The 25,761-nt window shown below is 41.7% G+C and overlaps 2 protein-coding genes across 3 annotated transcripts in view; both read left to right on the top strand.

Moving 5' to 3' along the window:
* Window positions 1-576: 576 nt before the first annotated feature.
* tlk2 (tousled-like kinase 2) lies at window positions 577-20,675 on the top strand. 2 transcript variants are annotated; one of them, XM_080725108.1, is made up of 28 exons: window positions 577-721; window positions 947-1,035; window positions 1,704-1,957; window positions 2,758-2,807; window positions 4,253-4,313; window positions 4,409-4,548; window positions 4,632-4,738; window positions 4,871-4,936; window positions 8,008-8,090; window positions 9,743-9,814; window positions 9,932-10,001; window positions 10,089-10,132; window positions 10,326-10,424; window positions 10,622-10,723; window positions 11,757-11,849; window positions 12,005-12,115; window positions 12,235-12,371; window positions 12,497-12,649; window positions 12,738-12,804; window positions 13,036-13,133; window positions 13,243-13,324; window positions 14,034-14,125; window positions 14,255-14,344; window positions 14,977-15,146; window positions 16,431-16,569; window positions 18,036-18,147; window positions 18,267-18,374; window positions 20,480-20,675. In XM_080725108.1, exons 1-28 carry the CDS (start codon window positions 612-614, stop codon window positions 20,654-20,656), a joined length of 2,976 nt encoding a protein of 991 aa, XP_080581234.1. In that variant the 5' UTR covers window positions 577-611; the 3' UTR covers window positions 20,657-20,675. The 2 variants fall into 2 exon arrangements, with proteins under 2 accessions (XP_080581234.1, XP_080581233.1); XM_080725107.1 differs by lacking the exons at window positions 577-721; window positions 947-1,035; window positions 1,704-1,957; ... (3 more) ...; window positions 4,632-4,738; window positions 4,871-4,936 and adding an exon at window positions 6,107-6,719 and having other exon boundaries at window positions 8,003-8,090.
* Window positions 20,676-23,419: 2,744 nt separating this feature from the next.
* The window catches only part of mrc2 (mannose receptor, C-type 2), a gene marked incomplete at both ends in the record, with an annotated part of 40,497 nt that continues 38,155 nt past the window's right edge, over window positions 23,420-25,761 (top strand). The window contains one exon of the mRNA XM_080724259.1: window positions 23,420-23,543. Within this exon, the coding sequence (XP_080580385.1) occupies window positions 23,420-23,543 (124 nt within the window). The remainder of the gene's footprint in view (window positions 23,544-25,761) is intronic.

Here is a 25,761-nt window from a genome sequence, read left to right as displayed (position 1 = left end):
CATTCTTATACAGCAGCACCTGAGGGACTGGCAATCTGACCAATCTCACCTCATTCCGCCATTGCATTGCATCTGATCTGACAATGAGCTGTCATTTTAAACCAGTCTACTCATTTCATAGAGCTTACAGTTGTTACACATCTATCATTTACCACGTAATATTTTTCTTCTGTCTTTTATTTTTCAAAAGTCATAAACAACTCTAGTATCATCCCCTTCTTGCCCTCCAGGTGGACCTCACATTACTGACCATCTGGCTCGTTCTGTCAACATTAATATTGGAGTATGTCGCCATCTGCTGTGAAAACAGCGCACTGATCCTCAAACAGAAAGAAATATTGAGTCGTTGGCCCGTTGTTTGCCTCATATAAATAATAAATATCCTACACATATTATAGAGTGGTATTGACAGTCTAATTGAACAATAGTAAATCACAAGAAGAAGCATACATACATTGATTAATTTAAAGGCTCATTTGTGAATGAACGCGTTCTAGATCGTTTAGGTCTATGCTATGCTCTAGCTCAATTTCTATGGTCTTGGTGCCTTCCGCCTGCGTCAATCCAACATGGCAGCGCCCGGTGCAGTGGGAGCAGTGGAGAAGGAAAGCATGGAAGCTGGGCAAATTGTGCCAGAATCTTCGAGTGAAGATGTGAAACGCCCTCAGTTCGGCACACGTTTCTTGACAGACCCACGTCAAGTCTTCCAGCACAACGCATGGTTTGTAAAAAATAGTTCCACTGCCACAGCACGACAGATGTTGCTGATGTGAATGGCTATCAGGCGACAGACATGCATCAGTGATGACAGACATGCAGATTTGAGTAAAATAAAACGTTGGCGTTATTTACATTTGGGAACCAAAAGACTGGCATGGCTTTTGAATAAATACATTATGGCAAAATAATGTTGAGTTAATTATTTTTTCTTCTGAATTCTCTACAGGGACAATGTGGAATGGACAGAGGAACAAGAGGCAGCTGCTAAGAAGAAGGTTCTAGAGAACAGTAACCCACTTCCTGCAGAAAAACAAGGTTGTGTTTTGGTAGTTCAGAATCATTCATGGCAATCATTAATCATTAAATGATTTGGGATCTCTCAGTGAGATTGTTCATTTAGGAGTAGATGACCAAGTTGTACTGTCTACTGAGTTCAGCCTCATTTGTCTGTTTTAGTTGAGCTTTGGGTCAGGTAGAACGTTAAACTAAATACACACAAGTACACCTACACATTTCTGGGGATTTAGGATGTTCGTTAATGTGTCATTATCCATGTTGTAGACGTGGCTTCTGTTTGCTCCTAGACTTTCCTTTTTTTAATTGGTTCCATCCTCACCTCTAAATGTTTAGTTAGGCTAGGTTTTACTAACTCAATTTGAGTTGAGTACCCCAGTGTTCTATACTTGATCCCCACCTTTTTTCCCTCTACACCAAATATCTTTGCTCAAAATAGCTATCTACAAGTTCACAATGCGCACCACATCGTGAGCTTGTAGATTGGCTACTTTTGTCAATTGTCACTGTTCATCTATTTCCTATTATGACATGCCCAGAATAGGATGTGATGTCCATGTGCTCTGGTTGTCCATGTGCTTAAATAGTACAAGGCTACTCAACAAATGTTATTGCTATGGGGTTCATATGAGTATTGAGTAAATAGTTTTGGCTCAAATTCAAACTGTCTTACTTTGTTCCTTTTACAGAAGAATATGACTCACGGGCAAATGAGTACTGGAATGACTTTTATACAATCCATGAAAATCGCTTTTTCAAAGACCGTCACTGGCTCTTCACCGAGTTCCCAGAGCTGGCCCCACAGTGTTGTCTCAACCATGAAGCCCAACCTGAAGTCTCCAATGACAATCCCCAGGACCATAGAAAAAGTGAGGAGGTCACTTCTCTGTCTCCAAATGCTGGTGACTTCCCAGGCTCCTCTGCAACATACCGCATTCTGGAGGTTAGAAAATATTTTGGAGCAGATCTCTTAAACAAGGCACAGTGATCATTATTTAGACAAACATGTTGAACTGTACACATCAAACATATAATTTTTTGAAATCGCATCACCATTAGCATATGAACACACCTGACATAACTGTGAAGCCCGTTTGTCACTTTCACAAATCATATGCTGTATATTAGCATTTTTATGGTGTATCTACTATCTATTCTGCATCTAGCATGAGGCAACATGTTTAACCAGCTCTGTGTGTGTGTGTGTGTGTGTGTGTGTGTGTGTGTGTGTGTGTGTGTGTGTGTGTGTGTGTGTGTGTGTGTGTGTGTGTGTGTGTGTGTGTGTGTGTGTGTGGGTGGGTGGGTGCGCTGGCGGGCGGGGAGGGGCGTTGTCTGGCCCTGTTACAGATGTTGTCCAAAAATCATGCAGATTGATACACAGTATCTCTGTAGCCATTAAACGAAACGGGTATTTCTTACATTGATGTGCCTATATATTATCATGCAAGCACCAGTTAAAGTTACTTTTCATCCCTCATATACTTTGTGCACAGTGCACATCCCATAACCAACACACTGCACATAATTTCGGAACTCATATCTTTGAACGGGTAAGGGCTAGTTGTTGGCAAATAGCAAAAACTCTTGATTGGAAAGCTGTGCGATTATAGTTTTCTTTGTTAGGATCCCTGATCTTCTTGTGAAAATGACAGCTAATTGGTACATTATTGTTGGTTATACTGAGTGCTACAAGTTGTGGTGTAATAAGCATTAATACATTGCAAATTTATGTTCATCGGGCAGGTCGGCTGTGGCGTGGGCAACACAGTTTTTCCAATTATGAAGACTAACAAGTGAGTATATATAAGAGAATAATAACCGGATATCATGTGTTCGGCCCCGTCTTGTGTGTTGCTAAAAGAGTGTTCATTGAACGTGACTGAACGTATCTGTTTGAAACTATAATAATCTGTGAGCGTTGCTACTCCTACTGGTGTTAAAAATAATAATGCTCACACTGCATGTTGCTGAATAAACCTGCTAGAATGTGGCCATTTCTTAATGCCAAAAATTAGAAGGTGGGTGGATGGTAGGAGGAGGTTCTAAAGACAAATAATATTTTGGAATAGGGGAATAGTTCATAAAAATAAATCAATGTGAACTAGTTCGTTTTTTGGAACTGAACAATTTGTAGTTATATCACCTCCCTTTTCGAAGAAAGTTTTGGATGTCGGAAGGAAAGAAGTTTGTATTGCGCTTAATAGCTCTTGTAAAGTGTTAACTTTCAACACTGTGTGTGTCTGCCTGCAGCTAATCGTGCATACTACTGGACAGAACAGTATGTATTGTGCACCACAGACAGCAGGCCAATATTGTATTCAATTCTTGTATATTTTTCGAAAAGGTTGACAAATATTATAATTTCTTCCTATTATCGCAAAGCAATTTCTTTCCAGGCTATGGGATAAGTGTCCTAGAACTAGCCAATCACAGATACAGTATGCAAGTTTGTGAGTACAAGCCGACAGACATTAATTAGATTTACACCAAAATAAACATGACAATATAGCCATATTATTGTATTATTGACCACAGACATTCAACTCAGTTTGAGCTGTATTAAGTCCGTTTTTAACCCTATTAACAGCAAAGGTGTGCGACAAAACTAACATACCCTAATACAGTGGAATTTTGAAATCAGTTTCCGCACGAGCATGCTGCATTTGAAAGTAATACGTTTTGCGTGATTTGGACAACCTGGGAGGAGAACAGTAAAAAAGAAAAACTGGTAATCACATGCTATGCTTTCACAGCTGATGGTAGAAATGTAAAGCCCTTTGCGCACAGGCGCGTTTATCCGCATGGATAAAACGGACAATTTCATTTTTTTAAAAAGAAAACAATGATTCTCTACGACCTCATGCACACAGGATCCGAATTGGCCGTGCGACGAGTGGCTGCGGCCGTGCGTTTTTTTTTCTCGATCGAACCCAGTTCAATTCGTGCGTCTTGTCGCATGCGGTTAAAAACTCATCACTCCTTTTATGACTCCTTTTGGGATCCGCAGCGCCGATTCCGCACAGCATTGCACACCAAATCCAATGCGTTTTATTCATGCAGCAAATGAAAAAAACGCAACTGTCCTGTGTGCAAAGGGCTTTACTGTATACACCGCTATTATTAGGGCATGCCTCCTGACTGAGATTTGTGCTCGACTGAGCACACCTTTCTTGTAATAATTATACCCTATAGAATTTCAGTGATTGAGTAGCATGTGTCTTATGATTGTCTTTTGCAGTGACCCTGGACTCTTTGTTTACTGCTGTGATTTTTCCAGCACTGCTGTGGAGCTAGTCAAGGTATAAGTTAATGGAAGTGGGGGAATGGTGTGGCGATAAATCATCAGAATCATCTTGGGTGAAATGATAAATTAACATAGCCTTTTTGTCACTAGAGTAATACCGAGTATGACCCTGGACGCTGTCATGCCTTTGTTCATGACTTGAGTGATGTGGAAGCCTATTACCCTGTCCCTGATGGAAGCTTGGATGTTGTAGTACTAATCTTTGTGCTGTCAGCCTTGCATCCTGACAAGTAAGAGCTCTCTCTCTCTGTTTCTCATCCTGTTTGTGTCATTGAATGTAATACTGATTTTTTTCAAACCTTCTCCATCTCAGAATGCAAGCATCAATTAACAGATTATCTCGGCTGCTGAAGCCAGGGGGAGTGCTGATGCTCAGGGACTATGGACGCTATGACATGGCACAGCTGCGCTTCAAGAAAGGTTAGAAAGATTGTAAATATCAGTGAAGGGACAATAAGTGTTGGATAGATTGTTAAATATTGGTTTAGATGTCTCCATTTTGTTGTATATAATTATTCTGATGTGTAAGTGTTTTCTTGTTTTGTCTTTTAGGGAGATGTTTGTCAGAAAACTTTTATGTCCGGGGTGATGGAACACGAGTCTATTTCTTTACTCAAGGTAAAAATAAAAGTTAGTGACTTAGTGCACATGTCCATATTGCAAGGACATTTTTATAAATGTGTGTTTTCTCTTTCCAGATGAGCTCCATGACATGTTCACTGAGGCAGGGCTTGAGAAAGTGCAGAATCTTGTAGACAGGAGGCTACAGGTGAACCGAGGCAAACAGCTAACCATGTACAGGGTTTGGATCCAATGCAAGTACCGCAAGGCTCCACCTGAAGGCTCACTCTGAGCAACTTTGAACACAGAGCCAAGCCACCTGAAGAGGACTTGGTGTTTTACACCTCAACTGCAATAAAAGCTGAGAGTGAATCACAAGGTGGTGCTGGTGCAGTCCATTATGAAAGTCAAGAGAGTTGCCACAGTGATTGTCACCAAGAATTTAAGAAGAACTTTGTTATGGTACTGCTGCAGTCACTCAGATGTTGATGGATGTGGTTTATGGCCAGTGTCCTAGCCCACTCAAAATGGAAAAGGACTGAACAGATATTTCTAATGAGCTATTGTTTTAAACCTTTAATGTAAATGTTTTTTTAAGAGGCCTCCATTCCTGCTTATGTTCAAAATGAATAATAATAAAAAACAGCAATTGCAAGTCTACTTTATTGTTTGCAACTTTGCATACTTTTAAGGTACACAGATCAGAGGAAAGACATTTTAATTTATTTGATATGCCTTAATTTAATAGTCTGCATTTCTATCACATTCACTCTTGTCTGCGTATCGGCACCATGCAGGACCGAACGCCACTACTGTGCCTTGTGCATCACTGCCCCTGTCAAAATATTTGACCAAAATGCATCTAAAAATATTACATCATTACATCCTATATTGACCCATAATGGCACATGTTTTTGTTTCTTATATTTTGCTTTAGGCTTTAAAATATGAGCATCTGTGGGTAATCTGGACATGGAGCAAACTGGTGAAATAAGATTAAATCTTTCAAATTGATGTCACAATTTGACATTGATTGCAGATGCATATAATGGACAAACTTTATAAGGAGGGGGGGGGCGTTGACTTGAATTTTATGCTTGAATTGTAATTGGCCTAGACGAGAGATTTGGGGGCAGGCGTGGACGGAATGAAGGTGAGGAGCCAAATACTTGAACAATCTCACGAGAAAATATGAGATTTACTGATTATTGTTTACATTGCAAAAAACATGAGAACCGAACCGAATCGATCCGGATTAAGCTGAAACGATTACAACAACAGAACTTCCGTAGCAGATTGTTTTCCCTGGGGCGAGGATCGAGGGCGACTGGAACCGAACTTTGTTTTTGATCGAGCAGCACAAAACCAGGACCCGAATCCATCTCACACACCAGGGAGAAAGAAAGACAGGGAGTCGCTTAAAATAAGTCAATCCATGCCAAATTACAACAGCAAACTAGAGGGTGGCCATTGTGTGGGACAAGGCAACCGACACAGGGACGGTATGGTCTTCCATTAAAAGGAGCGTGATCATGGGGATACCCGCGTGAGGAGTGCAGAAAGGCGGGTTAGGGGATACCCCAGGTTTTCTGGGGCCTCGGAAGGGAATCCTCCATCGTGTGACTGTGGAGCGCTGTCTGTGCTCGCCCGGGTCTGCACTGCTCTAAGGCGGTAGCGATCAGCAGGCGACAGGCGTGGATGTGGACGCGGCCTCCTCGCTGCCTGGGACTGGGAGTGTCTGCTTAGCACGGGGGGGAGACACCGATAACGGGGACTGTTTTTTCATAGAGGGGCAAATACTAGCCCTCAGGAGGACCGTGGAAGAGACTTTATTATTACAGTAAGTAGTTAACGGGCTGTCAAACAGAAAGCCAACGTTGATAACTTGGCAGCAGCCACTCCATCACCCAGGCGCTGTGGTTTGACAACACTGGACCGACGGGATGCTTTTGATATTAACACTATTAGCCAGATGGTTAACTAGTAGCCGACCTACCGTCGCATAGTTGTGAGCTTGTAGATCAGCTACTAGTTAGCCACCTGGTATAGTTAGCTAGTTATAGGCTTCGGCCACTAGTTAGCTAGTCGTATGCTTGTGATGTTACACCGTTGTTAGCCAGCTGGCTAACTAGCGCTAACGATAGCTGGATCTGTTATCTGGCGAAATCGTTTCTTTCTGTGAACAGTGTGAAATGTCATACTTTTTTGTTGACCACGTCCTTCGTGAACTGGCCCTGTGTGGTTGACGGACTGGACACGATTCTTTAAACTGAATTAGTTAAAAACCCTAACTTAGGACGCTAAATCAACCTGCTAGCCGTCGTTAGCCACATTACTGAAATGCTAATTGTTGTTTGCTAACATTGACAAGCTGGTTAGTTGATAACCACTAACTAGCTAACCCAGCTGGTGGCACTGGCTAGTGGCTAGTTAGTTATGCTGGTCAGCATAACGGGGCCACCAAGCCCAATGCTCTTTGAGAACAGTCACATTCAACGAATCACTAAATGTTCTGTAATTCTAAATGGTAACTATATACATTTGGGGCTTTGAAAGACATGTCTGACAATGACACCAGTCAGGTTTGGGTGTATAACCTCTGATCAGGCAGCATAGAAAGACAGCTAGGCACTTCACGTAATTCACCTATTGTTTATAATAGACCAAGTTGGCCTTTCTTTTCCATCGCTGTGAATATGTTTGACAGTTACATCATTAGTGACATAATAACTCTAGCGCCATATAGGCCTGTAATGGTAGAGCAAGAGCATTATGTCAGATGATGTTACAGTTTTCCCAGGCATTGAAGATTCTGCCTGCATCTATGACAAAAAAAATAAAATACAAAAAAAAGAAGAAAAAAAAGCTGTGTGCTTTTGTGAAACTCCACTTGGGCGCTTACAGGATCTAGTCCTTATTGATCATTTATAATAAAGAATGGCGAAACATTTTGCCCTAGTGTCAGGTTTATGGATGACTCAGAGCAGGAAATTTCCACATCCATATAGCAAGACACAAACATGACTCATCACAACCAGTACATTTGAAGCAGTGATCTCTGTCACTCCCACTTAAATATTCCAGATCCCACAACATGTAATCTCTTCTCTTTTGTATCTGTAGCCTAGCCATGATGGAAGAACTGCATAGCCTGGACCCCCGGCGGCAGGAGCTGTTGGAGGCTCGCTTCACTGGGGTCGGCGTGGCCAAGGTTTGTGTTACGCTTGTTGTTGTGGAAGTGAAGGACCTCCCTTCTATCAAAGAACTCGTAGCCACTGATTCCCCCGATCACAGATTTTCTTTGTGTCTGCCTTCCTCTCTTTGTCTGTTTTCGCCTCAGTGTTATTTTGCTGCTTGGTCTGCAACAAGCAATACCCCACTCCCATTCTCTCTCTGTGTCTGTCTCTGGAGAAGGTTGAGCTGTGTCTGTGTTTTTGGCTGGTATGACATGGCATCATCTCTTCTTGGCTCATGATGTAGTGGCTGCATATGCAAGTGGCGATGCCTGCCAAAAAGGCCACCGACGTGACTGACGTGGGAGGAAGAGGGAAAGCCAGGGCAGCAATGTAGAAATGGTCCTTGACCAGGTGCAGGTGGTGGTAGTATTTTTGTCTTTTACATTTCTAGCCTGGTACACGGATGGAGCTGCCTTTGTGGAAGGTGATCTTGGAACAGTTAGGGAGCGCGAGTCAGCGCCAGGAGTGGGCCCTGTGCCAGCCATAGGCAGAGCTGAGCCCAGAGCATGGCATGGCTGCTGCCGCAGAGAAAATGGCGGATTTCACTAAGGCATCGTGCCACAGCCACCCTGTATGACAAGGGATGCAGTGTATAGAGAGAAGTGTGTATTAGAGCCTTTAGAGGCAGAGAGAGGTTTGGGTTGGTGATCTAAAAGCCCCAGGATACCATAGAGCAACTCTGTTGTTCCCCTTGACCTTGAACAGCCCCAAGGCTCTGCTGCTCTCTTTTCAGTTGGCATAAAAGTATAGAGAAAGGAGGGAATTGATATCCTGTGAGGACAAAGAACTAGCTCACCTACGTTGGTGGAATGCGCAGGTCCTGCTCAGAGGATTGGCAAACGTGTTGCCTTTTGAATACGACTGATCAAAGACCCCAAGAATTTGATCGGTTAAAGAACAACCTGTCTTTCTTGGCTCGGGCAGAGCATCTTTCATTAGCCCTCTCCAGAGACAAAAGAACAGTGAGACCATGGTGAAAAGGAATAAAATGGATGACATTATCTAAAGGTGACAGCCAGGGGGATGAATACACCCCCACCAGCATGCCTGATGGTTCAGCCATTTTGGGAGGGTTCAACGAGAGAGCTCTAGTGTGCCCGGAATGACTAAGTACGTTTCCCTGATAGGACAGAGCCCACTGAATTCTGATGTAATTCATTTGACTGACAGGCATCACCTAGGGAACTGACCTTAGAACCCATTTATAGATGTACTGTAGTTGCAGTTTGCAGCTGATGTTGAAAATAAACGAACCTCCTCCACTCCAACTCAGTTTTCTCACTTTTTACTTTCTCTCTCAAATTGTGTTCCCTTGAAATGCATACCACGCACTGCATGTTCAAAAGCCCAGGAGATACAAATCAGTGTTAAAATCTGAAAGTTCAGTACCTTAGAGAGTTGGTTGCGGTTTGTAAATTCAACATGCATACCGGTACTCGACTCCCTCCTCCACGGCTCAGTGATACCAATGCTCACATTTACTGCCCAATGTACTCACGCACATCTACTGCTCAATGTATAGAAAACCACACACTTACAATGGATAATTCAGTGAGAGGGATTCTTATTTAATTGCTCTGTTTTTGTCTGTTTCTTTTTTCCTTTTTCTTTCGTTGGTCTTTAACAGGGTTCAGGCCAGAATGAGTCATCTAATCAGAGTCTATGCAGCGTGGGCTCTCTGAGTGACAAAGAGATGGAGGTCAGTCGATGGTCTGCTATGTCCCGGAAGTTTCAAATTCACAATGCATATCTCTTCACTTTCGTCTTATTGTGGTATTGTTGGTTAATTCATTTGCGCCATTACTGTTCTTAATAGACTCCAGAGAAAAAAGCGAATGACCAGAGAGCAAGAAAACGGAAAGGTGACCCCTTTGATGGAAGCCAAGGTGATTTTGACCATTCCTCCATAGACAGATTTTTATTAAGTAAAAAACGCCAAACCTTTCCTCACTCCCTATCTCTGTGTATTCCAGGCAAAGCAGGAGCGAGGGGACTCAAGATTAGCGATTATTTTGAGGTGAGTGACTCGACAGTAGATTGTATGTGCTTAGTTGTCCGTTCAGTATCGTTGAAGCTCAGACTTGGGCACCTAACATTCCATTCTTTCGTCCTAACAAAAACAGTACTGTACGTCCTCCTTTTAGCTTTAACTCTTTCCATTAAAAGTGCTTTTCACCCTCTCTTCCTGTCTCACTGGTCTGGTCTGTCAGTTTGCGGGAGGTAGTGGTCCTGGTACCAGTCCCGCCAGGGGGATCCCTCCAGTGGTCCGCTCTTCCCCACAACATTCCCTCTCCAACCCACCTGTCACGGTGAGCATGCTTGGCTTCCTTCTTTTCTGTGTTGCTTTTTTGTTTTTTCTGTTTATACACATTTCTTTGCTCCCGTCCACTCCGTTTTATCATTATTATAAAAATGTGGAGCAACGATTTGGGTTGTTGAAGGACTTGATGACATTAGGTGCTTGTCATTAAGTGTCATTAAGTTGTTTAGTTTTTTTGCCCTGCAGGTGCAGCAGGGAAGCCCCTCTTCTATAAGCTCGGTCAACACGGAGCACTCATTGTGCTCTTTGAAGCCCACCTTGCTTCATTTGCTCCACAAAGGCACACAGGTACATCACATCCTATACCGGCTAGCTATGTGTCTGTCTTAAAACCTGAAAACAGTTATAGGCTCTGTGGAGAACTCTAGTACCAGTGCATACCCATTTCCTGTTCGGGATCATTTCCCATGGCTTTGTTTCATTGGCGTGGCTGTGGCACCAGAAACACGTACTGTATGTAGGAAAGAATATGAAGATGTTTCCAGTTCAAATAGTAGGGCTGCACGACTAATCGTAAAAAATCCCATACATCTATACATCTCATTTCTAAATGACACTTCCATTGAGATCATGCTGTATTCACATGTTGACTTATTTAGTCTCATTATTTATTTAGACAATCATAGGTGCAAAGTGCGTCACACTTGACAATTTGTAAAGCAAAACACTACTACTACATTTGTGTTATCTCGTTCCTATTCTTCATTGACCGCGTGCTATCGCTGTAACTATAGAAACCTGACACATAGCCTACTCGGCGAGCACATGACTCCACTAGAGGAATGAAAATTAAGAAAGTTTTCAAAGAGATTAGTAAGAAAAGCCATCAATTATCACTGTCTTGGTAAATAATGGCTCCAATCAATCAACACCATTCAAAACAAGGGCAACCCATTCAGGCCGGGAACACATTTTGCTGTCTGGGAGGGGCTTACAGTACATGTACAGTATGTAGCAACATATTTGTTTTGTAGGCTAATTTCTGATTTAGCCCTATTCTATAGGTTAGGCCTAAATGGGTTAAGATAATGATGAAGTTAGGCAAGTGCTAATGCCCTCTCACAAGTTGTCGTAATTGTACTGTTGCATTATTGCCTATTCTATACACTCGATGTTGAACGACAGTCCTAAATGAAGCATAATAATGCCGTAACAGGGAACAGGGATGTCACAGTAACAGGAAACCGGGATGTCACCTTCTGGAAACCTGGGACTACAGTTATGCACAGCTAGCTTTTTCCTTGTGTAAGAGTTTGATCCAATATTCTTCTGCTTTCATTTCACCCCTTCCCTTTCCCTGCCTCTCTTTTGTATCCTATAGTCCGACCTTACCATGGAGAAATTAACAGCATTGGAGAACAACAAAAACTCTGACTTGGAGAAGAAAGAGGGCAGAATAGATGATTTACTGCGGGTAATGAAGACACCATAATCATTATTATCATCTTCCCCATGGGACTAGCAAGTCTTTTTGTTTCAGCCAAGGCATGTTAGTTTTCATGTTTGATTTTTATATCGGCATACATACTGTTTTATAATCCATATTTTTACTTGTATGTTTTGCTCTAGGCAAATTGTGATCTACGAAGACAGATTGATGAACAGCAGCGGATGCTGGAGCGATACAAGGAACGCTTAAACAAATGTGTGACTATGTCCAAGAAGCTGCTGATTGAGAAAGTATGTTGCTGCAATAATAATCCAACAACCATTTAAAAGCGAGCTCAGTCTAAAGAGAAGAAAATCATTTATACAAATATGCATGGGATTTGACACATTTATTTATTATCTACTCTCAGTCCAAGCAGGAGAAGATGGCGTGTCGGGATAAGAGCATGCAGGATCGGCTGCGACTTGGTCACTTCACCACAGTAAGACATGGGGCGTCTTTCACAGAGCAGTGGACGGATGGATATGCCTTTCAGAATCTCATCAAGTGAGCATCTGTGTTTTATAACGCCATGCTTCAATTTATTTCCTCTGTGATTTGTGAGCGACTTAAACTGAACTAGCAGTTCCTCACCTGACCCCCTCCTCACCTGTCCGTCTGTACGTTTCCAGGCAACAAGAAAGGATCAACTCCCAGCGAGAGGACATTGAGAGGCAGAGGAAGCTGTTGGCCAAGCGCAAGCCACCGTCCATGGCCCAGACGCCACCTCCGAGCCTGGAGCAGAACAAGCGCAAGAGCAAGACCAATGGAGCAGAGAATGAAGCGTAAGTTAAATTGTATTTCCTTGATGTTGGGTGTCTTTCTTTCCTCTCGCTCTCTCTCTCTCACACACACTTTTTCTGTGTTCCTCAGGTTGACACAGGCAGAGTATCACGAGCAAGAAGAGATCTTCAAGCTAAGACTGTGTCATCTTAAGAAGGTAATGCTTTCATTATCCTCTGTCCAAGTGGGGAATTCCCACAAGCAAATGTTGGTTGTTTTGGCTCTTGACTGTTGGCTGTGTGTATGTGTATCTATCTAACCAACCATCAATTTGGAGGCCCATATTTTGTTTTTAAAGATCTTGTTTGATTATGAAAGTGTTGATTTCTTAACTATTGGCATTAGTTTAACTTTTCTTTTGTCCCTCTAACAACACTGTGTTCTCCAGGAGGAGGCCGAAATCCAGGCAGAGTTGGAGAGGTTGGAGCGAGTGCGAAACCTCCACATTCGTGAGCTGAAGAGGATCCACAATGAAGATAATTCCCAGTGCGTGCCCTCTTCCTTACCATCACAACACTCCCACAGTATTGTATGCTCTCATTTGCTGGAGGGGTTCATGGGTTCTCATGACTACATTGTTTTGATTTCTGCACAGATTCAAAGACCACCCTACGCTTAATGACCGCTATCTGCTGCTCCATTTACTTGGACGGGGAGGTTTCAGTGAAGTTTACAAGGTGTGTGGAGCAGGAGTGTTGGAGGGCAGAGGTTCTCAAAGTGGGGTCCGGGGACCCCCAGGGGTTCTTGGACTGGTTTCCAGGGAATCTCCAACAAAATAACTTAACATGACATAAAAATCAGTTTTACCACTTTAACCCTATCTTATGGTCAAAAATAGCTGATCTACAAGCTCGCAGTGCTTCAAGACCAGTTGCAAGCTTGTACAGTACATCAGCTATATTTTTGAGAAATCTTTTTTCTTGTAGCCAAATGTCAGTTTTGGGGTCCCTGCCATGAAAATGTTTGAGAACCACTGCTCCAAGAATGTTACATGTTAATCTCATACAGTACATTAAAAAGAAAACAAAACATTTTTAGGTGGTAATGCAATAAATGTTCATGGGAGCATTCATCAGTTTGCAGACTTTATTTTCCCATTTATCTCATACAAGTTATCATAACATTAAAATCTTACTGTTTATTTTTATACACACACACCAAGCGCCTGCATTCCATGATTTCCACAAAATGGGAAACATGGGTTCCTTTCAACATAAATATTTAGAAGTAAATGGTCGTGCCAGATTTTAAGATGAGTACAAAACCAAAAGTTTACTTTAATCTCTGTATGGGAAGAATAAGATGAATGAACCTAGAACTTTTAAATCACATGTCTAGAACAGATGGCAAATATGTCTTAACTTGGAAATGATGCTATCTTTCCAGGCCTTTGACCTAACAGAGCAAAGGTACGCTGCAGTAAAAATCCACCAATTAAACAAGAACTGGAGGGATGAGAAGAAGGAAAACTACCACAAGTGAGTTTTTCATGCAAAACTCTGCTTCAAGTGACGTTGATACAGGAAGTGTTTCTGTTTATTTATTTTTACCATTAGCTTGAGCAAAATGTGTACTATTTTGAAAACAAAGTTTCCTCTTTGTTTCAGACACGCATGCCGGGAATATAGAATACATAAAGAGTTGGACCACCCACGGATAGTCAAACTCTATGACTACTTTTCACTTGACACTGACTCGTAAGTCCTTTCCTCTTTTTCCTCTGCATTCACGGGTTCAGGGAAGCGGTAGATGGCAAACTGGATATAATTTTAGTGGATGAGAGCAGTAAGAGAGGCCGGCAGAACATTTCCCTGGGCTAATGCAGAATGGAAAAAAGGAGATCTAAGGGTAGAAACAAGAAAAGTATCAATACTGCATCAATAATATACACATTAAAAGGTGCTGTGGCAATACAGTATCAGTATACTGATAACTGCTTTGGAGAAAACAATAATAAAAAGCTAATAATCTTAGTGAAACACCTGGACTTTTATGATACCACCTTGAAAAGCCATTGAAATATCATGAGAAAATGTGACTTTTTGCCATTCTATCCATTGCAGTAAGACTGTTTGTATTGTTTGTTCCTGTTCTGTCCAGAAGGTGGTATCTTGTCTGCTGTCTACCGTATTCCTGAATCCTTGTGAATGCAGCCTTTTTTTCTTCCTTTGAAACATGTTCTGTACATGCTCATTACAGTGAAAGTTATTTCGGATGGTCACCAGCTTGCATATCTTATTCCACAAACAGAGAATGTGAATTGTCTGTTTTAAGCTAGCTGTGGTGAGCACTGCTGACTCTGAGATTTTCCTCCCTGATTTTGGAGCAGATTCTGCACGGTTCTAGAATACTGCGAGGGCAACGACCTGGACTTCTACCTGAAGCAGCACAAACTGATGTCGGAGAAGGAGGGCCGCTCCATCATCATGCAGATTGTGAACGCCCTAAAGTACCTCAACGAGATCAGACCGCCCATTATCCACTATGACCTTAAACCTGGTGGGTCTTGAGTTGTGCCTTCTGAGGCTACCTTCCTGTGCCTTATTGGGGAATTTAAGTTCCCAGTTTCTACTACGGCAACGTGAGGCGGGACTACGGCTGCTTTGACGCAATCGCTGATGCGGTCCAAATTGTTAAGCAAAGAGCCGTCAGCAGCGGGGTCCCGCCTCTTTTACTGAACGCTTTGGTTCCCATGCGTCTACACAGCAGGCGTTGTAGGTGCAACGTGGAAAGGGACCTTCTGGCGTAGTATAGACGGCTACTACGGCGGCCGGTTGATATATCGAGCGCTGATCATTTCCGGTTGCCGTTGTAATCTGCTGTCGCTGTACTAAGCTTAAATAGCCTATCAACTCATAGACTGCGACTTTAAGGCTTCCCTGCCAGGCCATTTTATGATTTTCTTACCTTTTAGAGATGTTACCGATCAATCGGCAATGGATCGGATCAGGCCGATCAAAGCGTGATCGGTGGTTTAGATCAAAAGGTAAATTCACCGATCCGATCCGAAAGGTGCATCTGATCAACCAGCCGTTCAGTATGCCCACTTGAGGCCATTTTGGGGTATCGATTTCCACAGTGCTGAAGGAATAATTAGTTACTGCTATGATAATAAATACATAGTAATGCTGGTAAATAACTATAAGGCAAATATATAAATGAATTCATGAGTGAATTAATTAATTAAAGTTAAAATATTAACATTTAGAAAATATAAATAATATATAAATAATAACTTGATCGGATCGGTGATTGATCGGTATCGGGTGATCAAACTTTTGTGATCGGTGATCGGTTCCAAAAAACCTGATCGGACCATCCCTACTTTTAACATGGTTTGCGGCGTCTCCATCATGTACATCATTGTGCTAGTCTCGGTAGGAGGCGAATCGGTAAACACTGCATGATAGCGTGACGAACAGTGCCCAAGCTACAAGCTATCGGTTTGCAAGGAAATGCATCACAACGCGGCGCAGGAAGTGGAAACCAAGAAACAGGCGGTTTCTTGGTAGTCAATGGAGAATCGGTGTCTGTATCCGGTTCAGACAGGAAGCATTTTTTTTTGAGGCACTTAGGCACTACGTTGCGGTGATTTAAAAAAAAATGTATATATATTGTTTATAAATATGAAATAAAGAGAGATCTTGTCAGTGGCGCATTGGATAAACTAACTTGTCAATCTTGTCATGTGGCAGTCAATGAGTTGATTTGGGGTCAATGATACTTTGACGTTTTTATTTTGACTGACTGAAGTCTGTTCTTGTATATTCTCATCCTCTTCAGGTAACATCCTCCTGGTAAACGGCACAGCCTGTGGGGAGATAAAGCTCACAGACTTTGGCCTGTCAAAGATAATGGACGATGACAGCTACAACTCGGTGGATGGTATGGAGCTTACATCACAAGGTGCAGGGACCTACTGGTGAGGGTTTCATTATAATCCCGGCTCATCTTGTTTTGTGTTGACAACTCTCTTCATGTTTGTCACTTTAACCCTGGAATCCCAGATTTGAAGGCAGAACCTGTGCCCATGGGGCACGAGCCTACTGTGCAAGTTGGGAATGCATGCCCACCCGATTATGCAATACCCATTGAACTTGTTGTACTCATTGTCAGAGAGTATCCGTCTGTCCGTCGACCACCGTCAGCCCAAAAAATCTGCGCCTGCTGATATAATCACGCTAGAAAATGAAATGATGTGAGAACAGCCCAGCTCAATTTATAATTCGCCGTACAGTGGCTTGCATGTCGAAAATAGCCGATCTTCAAGCTTACAATGCGTTGCGTTCCTACATAGTCAAACTACAGTAGCAAGTATTTGGAACCAGGTACTGTAGATGGTTTTACTTTCGTTTTTACGGCCCGTCTTTGTAAATAGAAGCAAGGCTTTGCGCTAAAACATTCAGTAGCTACTAAAGAGACGATTAGGAAAGCAAAAGCTATTCCCTCTTTTCTTCGCTCTCCTCCACTCCATTCGAATACCGGGACACAGGTCAGAGACAGCTGTTGTTAGACTCGTCGGAAATTAGTGCAACAAGAACGTGCCTTATATCGTTATTAGAAGAGAAGATTTCATATTTCACAAACGCTTTGTTTTGTGCTATACCTTTAACACTTCCACCGTGTTAGCGTTGTCATGGTTGCCAAGGTAAACAGACGCTTGCTGCGGGAGCTTGTGAAAGACGCTGGTGCATACGTCATGACGCAATGCGCACAGAATCAAAACGGAGCATCTGTGCTCCATTGACTCCTATTCTATACTGTAACATAAAAAAAGCTGTATCTCTGAATACGGTGCAAATAATGCCGAAAAGGTCGAGAGACGCTCTTTTTCACGGCTACACTCAATCGTGATTGTCGGCGCCGGTTAGGATTTTAGTTTTGCGACTGTTGGTAAACAATATGATAAAGTATTCGTCAGATTACACACACGCGCACACGCACATGGCTTCCGGGGCTCTTCAAAATAAAACAACGTTAATTGGGCTGTATTTTAAGTGTTGAATTCTCGAAGGGCAGACCATTACATTTGCAAAATAAAATGACAAATATCGCCCCAAAAATCGAAAACCACCAATGATTGGACTCATCCAATCGTAGATTGACAATATATTTGTCATTAACGTCCAACGTTACAGCCTATATGACCGACTATCTGCCGGCACTACCTCAGGTCCTCGACAATACACACACCAAGTTTGGAGTCTCAATATATGTGAAGGGCATGCACACACTGATATTTGTGTAATTTATAGTTATATAGTTATAAAATAATTAGAACCCATTATTAACAGCCTTGAAAATAGCAGATCTACAATCTGTGCAATCTTTTAAAGAATGTAGAACATTTTATGTTAAGTGGTTAATCTTGTTTCCTGTGACTTTCAGGTACCTGCCTCCAGAGTGTTTTGTTGTTGGGAAGGAGCCTCCCAAAATCTCCAATAAGGTGGATGTGTGGTCTGTGGGGGTAATTTTCTACCAATGTCTCTACGGTCGCAAGGTAAGATGGGTGCTCTGCCAAATAGACTTGGTATAAATTTGTGATAGAAAGTGCACCTTTCTCATAACTGAAAGTTGTCTGTTTTTACTGACTGCCATTTTGTCTCTCTCGCTGTCCAGCCCTTTGGTCATAACCAGTCTCAGCAAGACATCTTGCAGGAAAACACCATACTGAAAGCCACAGAAGTTCAGTTTCCCCCCAAACCAGTCATTACACCTGAAGCTAAGGTACTATAATCTCTCTCACCGCCTTCGTTGCCATAAGCACAAATGTCTCCATTAAACACAAGTAAAGGTTTTGTGAGCTGCTTCCCATAATACATTACACTGCACGCATTTGTATGGTCTGTTAGAAGCCATTATCAAACCTGTAAATGAGCACGGTTGTTTTCTGTATCTTTGTGTGTAGCTAGGAGAAAATCTAGGCTCAGGGTGAGATATGTCCTTATATGACTGGAACTAATCAGGGAACTACCCAAGTCAATTTCAGTCAGATAACTGACTAATGGATTGAAAACATTTTCAAAATGTAAATACAAGGGTGAATATTATCTTGGTGTTCAGGAACTGCTTTATATTACTTTCTGCCCAGCACATTAGAAGACCATTTAAAGCTATACTCTGGAAGTTGCTCACGGTATTGCTTTTTTCGGCCGTTTTTCGGCCGGGGTCGCCGCGGACCACCGGAGCGGGCCGCAGAACACAGCGTCCGCCTGCGTTTCGCCAAGACGCATCCGTAGAGGAGTCTCGCGTCCCTCTGCGACCAGGCGTTGGGGAGTAACAGGCTAGACTCCTACACCAGAGTAAAGAAGCAAGCAGTTCGATCCCGGGCTCCCCAGAGTTTGTGTCGAAGTGTACTTGAGACACTGAGCCCCTAATAAACACAAGTCTCATAGTATACACCCTAGGGGAATAAAAGGGACCTAGACAAACAGACATTTCCATAGATTGGCATAAAGGGACACAGGCAGACAGATGGGACAGTCTTGTCTTTAATAAACTTGCAAAGTAACTATGACGTATTGCCACAAATTTGGGCAAGGTCTCAGGCTTTGTGTGAGAGATCTCGTCACTGAGGTTGGTTGTGGGATAATTTTGAGGATATCATCAAAGAGATGACACAAAGTGATTTCTCCCCACTTTGTGGATGCATGTAACGTTTACCGGTCTCATTGAACCATTAACGGGGTTGCCATTTTCCACAATTCTATTCCTTGACTCCATGTGCTAACCTCAAAACAGATACCATATGACACATCTAAAACAGAATAAAGGATTTTTATTATTACAAATTCACTTGAAATGTCACTAACAGATTTGATCAAATCTACTGTTTGTGTATCCTAAACATTTTGTATAAAATAATGGCAGAAGAAGCATTACATGCCTCATTAAATGTTTGTGACCAGAGGAAGTAAGTGACATCACTGGGTGGCGGTCACGCCCTTTATAAATGACTGCTTTGAATGACTGAGATTGTTTCGTTTTTATAGAACATGTAACAGAGTTGTGCATAACGGAGAAAAAACACAGAATATATTTTTTTATATTGTTAAAGTTCACACAGTACAGAAAATAAATGCAAGCACACAATTTGACATCTTGTTAATTCAAGTTGAATGTATGAATGTGTAGCTGAGCTGAAGATGGGCAATAATGGGTGTGTGGGAGTGATGTCAAGTTTCATATAATTACCTGACCTTTAATAAAATGGTTTATCATGGAGACATGCAATATTCTCACAATTATGGAAGGGGCCACATATATACAGTTCATATGGAATGGCATATAAAATACATGCCATAGATAGTATTAAGTATTGATTTTCATTAGGTTAAAAATATACAGAATATTCAGATGTGTGCATATAAGTGCCGTAGTAAGCTGGGGTTAGAAAGCAAAAGGTGCAGACTTGTACATAAGATGGAGCACAAGAGCAGTAAACTGTATAGGACACAGGTCTTTGTGCAAATAGTCTGTCTGGAGTCTCGCATGCAGGTGAGACATTAGGGAACGTAGTCCACATGGAAAATTAGTCCACATAAGGAACGTAATCTACATGAAGGCATCTAGCATAAGGAAATTATAGGAACAATTAGTGAGGTGGGTTAAATTGGTAATCTGCTTGATACATAGTATGTACTGTATATCACCCACAGTGGTGCAGGTGAGTACAAGCCTCTCGAGTGTAGCTACCTGAAGCTTGCATGTTACACATCATTCCAAGGTTGCCTACTACCATCTACTTCCACTTCTGACTTCCGGTACAAGTTTGTTCTTTTGCACATTTATCCCTTTCTCTTGCCTAAATGTACCTTTCTGTCTCCCTCTAGGCCTTCATAAGGCGCTGTCTGGTCTACCGCAAGGAGGACCGCATTGACGTACACCAACTGGCCAGTGACCCCTTCCTGATGCCCCACATACGCAAGTCGGTGGCATCCTCTGGCACCTCGGGCATGGCCATGGCCTCCACCTCCAGCTCCACATCCAACAGCAGTGCTTCAAACTGAACCCACACCCCTTAACTGACTGACCTAAGTACTTGTAAGGGCGGGAGGGTGGGTGAGGGAGGGAGGGCAGATACCCGGTCAAGCCCCCCACCCCCACAGTATCCCACCGTGCCACGGTAAAGCCCAAGAGAAACAGCCGGGACATGGGCAGGGGGTGGGTGAAGGGTCATTGACTGGGCGAAAGGAGGAATGCCCGTAGCCCTCCGTTTCCCCACCATGTCCACCCACCCAGCTCTCCTGTCCGTCTCTCCCAAGTGGGGGAGGCATTGTTCTGGGGGTCAAAGCCCTGGACGAACCCACACATCATGGAATCAGGCGAGGCACTGCTTTGAAAAGTGTGGTTCAGTGTATGGGACATTTCTTCTGCAAAAGTAAAAGTGAAAATAAAGGAAGTATGGAACTGCTTCGGCTTGGCCAGATGGAATAGACTGGTGAAGGCCCTATAACTAGACACACACACACACACACTCGCATGAAGCATTCTGGTCTAAGGTAGTGTGAACTCCCCAAGTTCCAAGCTTTGGTTTGTTCTCGGCCCCCCTCAACCCAACCGAGATTACCAGTCTATCCTGTCATTGTACTGAACCTAAATATGTATGGCACTTTGTCATCCAAAAAACCCAGTTCTGCTTTCTCTTTGCCCCCCTCAAATTCCAGGCCCAGATACTAGTTGACAAGGAGGGCAAGAAGCTACCCCCCCAATCCCCATAGCTCCTTGTCAAGCTCCTGTGACCAAAGCTTATAACTTCCAGTTGGTGGCAGTGTTCCACCTCAGTTTTTCTAATGAATGGTTTTAGAGTCCTGTTACTTGATAATGAAGGGGAAGCTGTTGATGAATGATCCCCTTTGCATTTTTTTAACTTTTCAATTTAGCCAGTTTTATGGAGGGATATTCTGTTCTTTTGTGTTTTTAAAGTTGCCTTTGATTAGGACTGTTAATATTGTTTTTGATTGGCCCCTTACCATAAACACATATTTATTTAGTTATATTTGAATTTATTTTTTGGCCAATTAAATGCAAAGGACTGGTTTGCCTAATAGTACTGTTGGGGGGAGATTGGGCCTTGGTAGAAAGTTGCTTAAACCATTAAATACTATTGGTTAAAGTTTGTGTTTGGTCTTAATTGTTTTATTAGATTTCATTAACCGTCTTTGATTATTATCTTTTAATTTATTAGGCAGGTTTGCTTCATTTATACATGGCAGTACAGTACCATGCCTGTGACAGAAGTCCATGCAAGACGGGTCTCCCTGGAATCACAGCTGGAACGTTAATCTATTGGCGGTGTGCTCTTTTAACTAGTGCATGATACTAAAGATACTGTATAGCCTCCACCAATCCATCCATAGATCAAGTCATCATAGGAAGTTATATTTGTCTGAGACGGTCCCATCAGTCATTTGCAGCTACAAATCCCTCTAATTGGAGACCCAGGGTACCAAGACTATAATTAGTAGTACCACATATCCTGGAGCTGCTCTTTTGTTGTGTGCATTCATGCAAATGTAATTGTGACATCAACCCCAAATCAGAACATCATCCTGGGTACTTGACTGTCACTGTCTCATATTCCTGGCTGTTAGAATTAAATTCCCCTGCTGTTCATGATCTGTTTAACACAATAGAATGGGATGATATTGGGTTCAGTAAGAAACTGTAAAGCGTGGTGTAGCCAGGCCTGTAATGTAGAATACATTTGATGGAAATGTGGCAGCATGAATACTTCGTCACTTGATCAGTGCTGTCTCGTAGGCTACATGTAGGCCTACATGGCAGCCAAGAAGCTCTCACATGACATTACACATAGCTATCCATGGGTTCTGGAAATAAAAATGTTACTATTCGTTTCTTTATTTTGAGGCAGTTCACCAAGTTTATATATATTTTTTTCTCTTTTTTTTTTCTCTCTCAAACAAATTGCTTGTAGCCGACATCGTGGCAGATGTTGGACATATCCAGTGGTGGAAAGTAACTAAGTATATTTACTTAAGTACAATTTTGAGGTATTTGTACTTTACTTTTCCAAGTAACCCCAAATAACTCAGATATCAGAGAGAGAGCTTGATGGGCAAGAAATTTCCAATTTCTTTTACCTTTACTTCTACTCCACTACATCTCAGAGACAATTGCACTTTTACTCCAATACAATTTGAAAACTTGGTTAGACATAATAGTTACTTTGTAGGGTTTGATTATTATTCAATCAAAAACATACATTAACCACATACATTAACCCTATATAAAAAATGTAGACCTACAGCCCATTTGAAAATAGACAATCTACAAGCTCACAATGCATCGTGATGCAATGCATTGTGAGCTTGTAGATCTATTTTCAAAAGATCTTTATACATTTTAGACATTTGGAAACTTATGAAATTGGACATTCTTCATAAGGAGTAGCTTTACATTTTCATAATTTAGAATTCGGGACTTCGATTTGTTACAGATATTTTTGCGTTTTTTATTTTCAAAACTAGGCCTACTCACATTTTGTAGGCTACTTGTAACAGAGTACAAAATGTGAGTGGTTTTTCCACCACTGGACGCAGACATATCCAGCGTTGTTGTTGCAAAGAGTAGACTACAAACACTGACGTGCACTGGTGACGCTGCAGCGGCTACTCCATTCATTTAGGACTGAGACAGACATTCATGCTGCTCTCAGTCTGCTCACTACTGCATCTATCCGTCCCCAAATATAAAGCACAGCAAGTCGCTCCGGCTCACTCTTCTTTTCTTTTTTTGTTGCAGTTGTGAGCATGCAAAACAACGGCCGTGATCGTAACAGGGATTCAAGGAAAACATGGAAAAACTGCCTACATTTTTACAAATGCACTTTATATTTATTCGTCTTTAGTCTGGAACTTAAGAGGACCGTTTCAGGTAGGACAATGTTATCCTTGCTCTTCTTCTTCTTAGCAAAAAGTACCGCTTGTGTTTTTCATTCATACAAACTCGGAAACTAGTTCAGTCCAAATCTGTCTGGAACATGTGTGTTTATTATACCAACTTTCTGTCATGTTTTGCATTGATAAAATGACGCCGTAAACTGTACATTACAGAATCTGATGCTTTGGTATGCCACGAACGAAAGTCCGAATTCTGAGTGGAACCAGATGTGGAGAGGGGAGGGGGGATGGGTCTGTGTGGGCTTATGTTTTTTTTGCAATGGTGTTTTATGTATTTTATGTATTTCTTCTTCACAAGCATTATAACAAGTGTAAGCCGGCTGATTACGGCAACTCGCTTTTAGCTTTCTTTCTTTGTACTATTTTTAGTGCCGGATGTTAGCCTACTTTGCATTGTTAGTACAGTGGCCATGCATCGTGGACTGACGCTGCGTTTGGCACCCTGCGGGCTGATGTGACCTTAACATCCTGTGCAATTAACTCAGTCAGTCCCTACCGTGTTGATGCAAGTAGTGAATGAGATCATAATGAGAAACCCCTACGTGTGAATGTTCTAGAAATGCAATGCAATTGGGCAGTGGTGGGGAAAAGTACTCAAATGTTTTACTTTTAAGTAAAAGTATCAATACTGCAATGTAGAATTATTGTTACAGTAGGCCTATGCCTATACGTCCTGTATTCAAAATGTAGGTCTACTTAAAGTACCAAAAGTAGAAAGTACTCACTATACAGAATGTCCCATTTCAAGTTTTCAAATGTATAAAAATCATTTGAAAATAGCAGATCTACAAGCTCACAATGTTTTGCACCAGGATGCATTGTGAGCTTGTAGATCGTCTATTTTCAAATGTATGTAATATAAATAGGGCTGAAGTGGTTAATGTATGTTTTGTAATAATAATCAAAATCTACAAAGTAGCTAGTAATTAAAGTGCTCAAATAAATGTAGTGGAGTAAAAGTACAATTTGGATGAGTGGAGTAGTAGAATTAAAAGCATTGGAAATTGGAAATACTTAAGTAAAATACAAATACCTCACAATTGTACTTAAAAAAAAGTACAGTAGGCCTACTTAAGTAAATCTACTTGCACCACTGGGGATCATAATGAGAAACTATATGTGTGGCACCCCTAAGTGTGAATGTTCTGGAATGCAATGCAATTAGGGTTAGAAACTTAGAATTAGAAATGTAATCGCTTTCTTCTTCTTTTGTGAAGCTCGAATCCATGGGTCAGGATGACTATCACAAACTGCCATAAGCATTGCAAAAATAAAATGTTACACCTCTACTTTTAAACAATGTTTTTCTACTTTTGTTTGGAAAAACTAAAACTAGCCTATAACCTACAATACACGCCACTGAAGTTTGGGGTTTTGATTGGTCACCTTTTGACAACCTACTGTATGTATTAATAGACATATGGTTTAAAATGAGAACTTTGAGAAAGTTTGTCTATAGTGGGTTCAATCTGTTTTGGTACAAATTCAGGACTGAGAAATGAGACAAGGATTTTCTTGCCTTTTATCAACAATCATGTTTCTAAATTAGTAGTAGAGAAACTGTTTTTTCAACTTTTTTATATGATTTTTTTATTCATGCCAGTCATATAAATATATATATATATATATATATAGATATAGATATATAGATATAGATATATATAGATATAGATATAGATAGATAGATATAGATATAGATATACTGTATTATATGCACATGCACGCGCACGCACACACACACACACACACACACACTCACACAATCAGGTAACTCTCGTGCACATCCGGGTGGAGGTGCTGGTAGGCAAGAAAATGTACATTAAAAACAGAAAACCTCCCACTCAGGAAGGGGCCGCACACTCCAATGACACACACACACACACAGACACCTCTTTTGTTTACCCATAGAATGATGACATTTGTTGAAATGAATGTTAAAAACAATCCATTTATTTTGGAGTTTTTATTCTGAGTAGGGCAATAGAATTATCTATAGTTTTGCGTTATCATGCACCTCTGCTCTGTCTATGAGCTCTAATCTCCTGACATCAGCATAAACAAGGCACTGCTTTGACTGTCTTTGTATCCTCATTCCTCACAGTCTGTCTGACCTTTTAACGTGTGTGTGTGTGTGTGTGTGTGTGTGTGTGTGTGTGTGTGTGTGTGTGTGTGTGTGTGTGTGTGTGTGTGTG

The sequence above is a fragment of the Nannobrachium achirus genome (assembly GCF_963921795.1).
Source record: "Nannobrachium achirus genome assembly, chromosome: 4".
Taxonomy (NCBI): Eukaryota; Metazoa; Chordata; class Actinopteri; order Myctophiformes; family Myctophidae; genus Nannobrachium; species Nannobrachium achirus.
The sequence above is the reverse complement of the archived record's forward strand: the minus strand, read 5'-3'. Positions and strand labels throughout refer to the sequence as shown.